Below are 6,345 nucleotides of genomic sequence, written 5' to 3'. Positions count from 1 at the left end.
GGGTACCAAGACATGTGAAAGGGTATCAGTGTATGTGAATTAAAGCACCTTCTATCTGGCAAATATCATGCAACCCTTTTATTAATTACAATAAAAATATTTAAAAAAAGAATTTATATTCAAAGCATTAAATATTACTACCAGTTGATCTCTTAAAGCCAGTTTAATGAGTATTTAAGACTCTTGTTTACCTCTGTTGTCTTATTATAAAATGAGAATTGAATCACAAGGAGAGTAAAATAAGATAATGCATACACATAATTCTCACCTCATAGTAGCTGTTGATGTTGTTATTGTTGTGATGTGGTTCTCTGGCTCTGTGTTAGAAATAGATGAAAACAGGTGAAATTATTGGAAAGGAGAGTTATGTAATACCTTGAAAACAAGCCAAAAAAGAAGAATAAATTTTGCATGCTATCTGAAAAGATCACTTGAAATTTACATTTTCACACAGGAGGGAGTATATTTATGTCTTGATACATTCCTCTAGTTAGGGTTCATGTAATTTTACACTGCTTACTCCAATAATATATCTTCTTAGTTGCCAGAATTTTTTTTAAAAAATGGGAAAATCACTACATAGGACTCACTGCTAGGTCCATATGGACACAGTCAAACTTTATATCCCAAGGAAATAAACAATTCTGCTTATGGTAATCCTGGGGCGGTGGGGCATACAACTAATATAATAGGAATGATTGTGGTAGAGGACATGACAGAGGATGAAGTTGAAAGCTACTTAGGCCTTCAATTGGAGAAGAGGCCCACTGGAGGGAGGAGAATGACTGGAGTGGTTTTCAGGAAGACATAATTTTGTGAACAAAAGCAGAGAGGCATGAAAGAGCATTAGGCTCTTAAAAACAAATAAATCATTTTATGGGACTTGACATAGGATGCAAAGGAGGGATGACAAAGACAAACAGGCAAGAGAGACTGGAAAAGGTCAACTCTTGTAAGATCGTGCTGAGCCTGATAAGATATGGAGATTTGTTTTCATAGTTAATAGGAAATTGCAGTTGAAATCTCAGGAAAGAGACTAGAATATGACAAGCAACACCCGCCCCCCCAGGGCCAGAAATGCAGGCTGAAATTCAGCAGTCTCCTTGGGAACTGGATAAAGGAGAATCTTATAAGAAGTGAAAACAAATCTATACTTGGAGGTAATTAAATTAAAATAAAAATGAATAAGCACACATGATCTTCCAATAATGATTTTATTTATATAAGATGTTTTACAAATTACCAGAAACTTGAAGTCATAGTTGATTATGTATTTGGCAATTTGTGTTATTGAAAATAATATGATTACATAAAATTAATACTTTCCTGGGAAGTGATGTGAGAGAATTCTTTAACAACAGCCCTGGAAACTGTCATGAACATCAGGTCCTCAAAACTTTTATCTGACCTCAGAGATCAGCATAAGCAACAACAACTTGCTGGTGCAAGATGAAATCTTGTGCTTCTACAATTAAAATTTGTAATTCAATGTAAGTAAATGTTATCTGAATCCATTTCAGGTATTTTAAGAGACTTCTAACTTAAGAGCTCCAGTAGTATTGAAAAAGAGATTTATGGAACAGTGGCTGGTATAAAATCTACTATTGTAGATTTAAAAACAAATGGTTATATGTAAATATAGATTTAAAGTAGCTCTTGCAGGATCTGTATTCTGAAAGTTATATTGAACTGCTTCAGCAGACAGGTTCCTTACTTGACATAAAACTTATTTCCTGGGTCTCTCTGCAGCCATGGAAGAAATGTTATTCTAACATAAACTTATCCTATGCCAGTTTAGAGTTCATTTCAAGTTAATGTTAAAGAATCCACTCAGACAATTTAGGAACAACACAGAAATAAAGCATCAATTTAAAATCAAGGCAAAATCCTGTATATCAGAGCACCACACTGAAAAGGTCAAAGATGTAAAAAGTGACCTTTACATTCATTTTTTAATGATACACAGCATTTAGTTGTTGGATTCAAAAATTATCAGAGAAAATTAAAGCCTTTAACCAATAGTTACAATGGACAGAAAGGCTTTTAAAGTATATATTCAGTTTAATGAATAGTAAAATATTTGTGAGTTATGAGTCTATTTTAGTATATATTTTACTTTCTGTAACTGTAAAAAATAAGATGAAATGTAATAGTCATTGTGATTTTCATCTTAATCCTACTCTTAATCCTATTCTTAATCCTATTGAATACTTAGCTGTATACAAATATAAAGCCATACTTACATGAAATGTGAAAAGAATAAAGCTCATAATTTCTTAATAGTACAAGACATATGTCTAGAGTCTGATAATTCATTACCAATCAATTGCAACATACTCAACTGATATTAATGTGTTGTAATCAACATAATATTCATGTCTCACCACATAATGCTTTGTAAATTCATGAGAGTTCAAAATGGGCCCTTGTTTAAGAAAAAAGAAAGCATAGTGAAATGGGTATAAATCTCCCGTAAGAAATATTAGCATTCTGTGATAAGTCTGAAAAGCCTCAACCATCATTCGCAATTCCTTATTAATCATAATTTGAGAGATCCTCAGTTACTTGAATGCTACAGATATGTCTTATCAGTCATAATCTTGTGTCAATACACTAGAAAAACACTGGACAATTTCTGGAAGCCACTACAAAATAAAATTTACAGTTACACTTTTTTTTCCTATTCTGTTAGAGGAAGAAAAGAGTAGATACAAGGAAAACTGATTTTACCAAAGACATTAAAAGATAATACCCATGGGCCTCAAAACAAGTAGCTACGTGGATTACATGCATTCCGCTATCAGATTTAAGACACAAAGGTGTCCATTTCTCTAAGAGAACTGCTTTTTCGGCAAGATACACTCTCTCTCTTGCCTTGGAGCCAAGTAATTGGAACCCTGAACACGCTGCGGAGCTTCTGTTGGAACCGGTTTCCAACAAAACAATACAGAAAGGGATTAACGCAGCTGTTGGTGAATCCCAGGAGGATGGCAAAAGGAAGTGCCAGGTCAATGACTGCTATAACTTCACAGCTATTAATGACACCCATCCAGGCCAGAGCATCCAGGAAGGTCAGAACATGGAAGGGAAGCCAGCAGATGATGAATGCCAGAACAACAGCAGCTGCCATCTTCAGGACTTGGTCACGGGTGATCCTGTTCTTCCCATAGCTATTGGTCTTCAGTAAATGTTTTCTGATTCCAAAGTAACATGTAGCTATGAATATTAAAGGAATAATAAAACCAAGGATATTTTTCATTAGGGCAATCCCAGCTGACCATTGGGCATATTTCTCAGGTGGGAAAGCCATAATACAAGCATTCACTCCTAAGTATTCAATGGTTCTGACATCTCGGAAGTAAAATGTTGGCAGCGAGGACAGACAGGCCATACACCAAACAAGTGGAACTATATAAGATGCTTGCCAGGGATTTCTTCTTTGAGAGAGAAAGGGGTAAATGACTGACTGGTACCTATCCACACTCATACAGGTAATAAAAAAAATGCTTGCAAACATGTTCAGAGTGAGAAATGAACCAAAAACTTTGCACATCACAGGTCCAAAGAGCCAGTCATATCTGTGAGAATAGTAAGTTGCCCAGAGAGGAAGAGTAGCCAAAAGGAGTAAGTCCGCTACAGCCAGGTTGAAGATGTAAATGCTAGAAACTTTCTTAGGACCCTTCTGACAACAAAACAGTGCAACAACAACAGTATTAACGAGAAACCCAACCACAAAAATCATGTAGTACAGAATAGGAATGGCACTTAAATGCTTATCTGATGGTTTGTGGGAGCAATTAAAGGCAGAGTCGTTGCCAGAGACATTGGCAAGTCCAAAGTGAAGACTGCTGGTGACATTTTTGCTGATGGTGGCAACAGTGAAGTTGTCCTTCATATTGAAACGTCAGCAACTTGCAGTTCTTATACTTTCTGTAGGGAGAAAACCACACACACATAGAAAATTCAGGCTACATTTGGCTGGAGTTTGGCCTAGTAGTAGATTGCTTGCCTAGCATGACCAAAGACCTGGGTTCGATTCTTCCGTACCACCTACATAGGAAAAAAAAAAAGCCAGAATTGGTGCTATGGCTCAAGTAGTCGAGCTCTAGCCTTGAGAAAACCCAAGGACAGTGCTCAGACCCTGAGTTCAAGTTCAGCACTGGCCAAAAAAAAAGAAGTTTCAGGCTATATTTAAGTCACTAGGATTTTGAAAGTTTGTCAAAGATAAAAAGTTTAAAAAATTATGAAATAGGATCATATCTGTAGCATAAGCTTAGATTTTACCTTGGGGAAGAAAAAACAATTTTCTCAACGGTAAGAAATAAGACAATTTAGCTTTAGAAACTAAAAATTTTGAACAAAATGACATTTTGCTACTCTTTTCAATTATGCTTTAAATATATATACACAAAATTATAAAGTCTAGTCAGTGTTTAAAATATATGAAACAAATCAGAAGTCACTCCAAAATAAGAAAAGCTAGTATTTCCCAAGCATTTGAGCATCTACATCCATCTGTGTACTTTCTAGAAATCATACTGCTGTCTGCTGCTTCATAGAGAGATTCTTTATTCAAGGAACTTATTATATACAAATCATTATAGCTATGGAAAATGTAAGTAACATAAGCGATGGAAGAAATAGGTAAGTGTACAAGTGACTGAAAGACTATGCAAAGGAACATTTTGGGATAGGGGATCATGGCTGGTTTTTAGTAATAAGGTCTTTAATTTGATTTTTCCATTAATTTAACACAATTAAGCAGGAAATACAGCATATGTGCACATTTCTAAAAGCTCTGCCAAATTTTAATTGAGAATGTTAGTTTTATACATACATATATGCTTTTAAGTTCAGTTAATTTCAAAGGAAAATACCATATTTTGAATTTAATTAGGACAAGGAAAAGAAAACAAAGTATCTAAACCTGCTCCAGGGTCAAGCTAGACTAGTTTGGATTGCTCAATGAAATAAGAATTGAACATCAATTGACTAATCAGGATATAATACTATCACTTTTTTTCTCTGCTGTCTTTTCAGAACTAAATCAGTATGCTCTCAAATGTTATAATCAGTGGTCGGGTTTGAAGACTACTTGCCTGTTTTTAATAGGCAACATTATTTTGAAACAAAAGAAAACTTAGCTGAAAATAAACACACCAGAGGAAAGACTATTAATTCAGATAGTTTCAAAATATAGGCAGATAAACAATTGTAATTAGAATGTAATCACCAAAGAACCTACTAATAAGCAACAGACTATGATTTTTGCCTAAAGCTTATTCTTTTACTTGACCTTACAATTAGCATAAAATAGTCAAGAAAATAAATCCCACTAAAGACTTACTGGTTGCTGAAGTTTAAAGCAGATATTATAAATCGGATCGCCTAGTTCTCAAATGCACTCCTGTAAGAGAAACAACAATCAAATAATTTAGGAGTTCTGCAGAACACAGTGTTAAAATACAGAAAAAGGGAAAAGCTCATCCATGAAAAAATGTATTTTTATTTAATGTATGTTCTGCTTTCCAAGTTCAGTATGTAGAAATTGTTCAGACTTACCTTAAAACTTCATGCAGAAAAAAATGCTTTGAATTCTCTGCTTATTCGTTCGCTTAGGCTCTGGGACGTAATAGCACCACATCTCTGGTTTCCTTCTTATATATTCAGTCTGTCCACTGGGGAACCTTCAACCTACATAATTCTAGGGCTGACTTATGAACACTTGCCAGCTTTCCAGAGGGTTTTTTTTCTGGCTGCAAAACATTAATCTGAAATTCTCACTGTCTCCAATCATAACAGCTCATTCAAATAAATCTCACACACACAAAAAATGAAGTTTCCACAAATGTGGTAGAGAATTTTGAAGTCGGTAGCTTACTTTAAAAGAAGAATATAATTATTTGCATAGTTTTCTATTTCTCTTTTCCTTGATACTGACATTCTGAACGAGTTAAGAACTAAAATCTAGAGACTTTATTCTAATACCTTCGTTTGCAAAAGTCTTTTGTATCCCACAGTACTGTTTCAAAAATTTACTAAAGAATGGTGCAACTTTACTTGATGACTACAACTTTTAAAATTCCTCATTTCCTTTAAACAGTTTTTTTTTTTGTTTTGGCTTCTTGCAGGTAGGGGCAGTGTGAAGATACAAAAAATAAAAATTTCATATTATGGAGAAGAGGTATTACTAGTTCATGTCTCCCTTCTTATGATTAACATATGTGTGGCTTCAATGCAAAGTATGCAAGGTGAAGAAGGATTAGACCGAATTTTCAGCTTAATAACTTTTGTTGTTATATTTTTCTTCTTGCAGTAAGGATATCAAATTTATACAACTAGACT

The 6,345-nt window shown here is 34.4% G+C and overlaps 1 protein-coding gene across 1 annotated transcript; it reads right to left on the bottom strand.

The window, feature by feature from the left end:
- Positions 1–2,806: 2,806 nt before the first annotated feature.
- On the bottom strand, positions 2,807–3,898 carry Agtr2 (angiotensin II receptor type 2). The gene has a single exon (XM_090326387.1). The coding sequence runs from the start codon at positions 3,893–3,895 to the stop codon at positions 2,807–2,809; it is 1,089 nt and encodes a 362-aa protein (XP_090182513.1). The 5' UTR covers positions 3,896–3,898.
- Between the last annotated feature and the right edge of the window lie 2,447 nt (positions 3,899–6,345).

The sequence above is a fragment of the Megascapheus bottae genome, chromosome X, assembly GCF_031878675.1.
Source record: "Megascapheus bottae isolate mThoBot1 chromosome X, mThoBot2.hap1, whole genome shotgun sequence".
In the NCBI taxonomy this organism is placed as follows: domain Eukaryota; kingdom Metazoa; phylum Chordata; class Mammalia; order Rodentia; family Geomyidae; genus Megascapheus; species Megascapheus bottae.
Note: the sequence above shows the minus strand (reverse complement) of the source record. Positions and strands in the feature narration are given on the sequence as shown.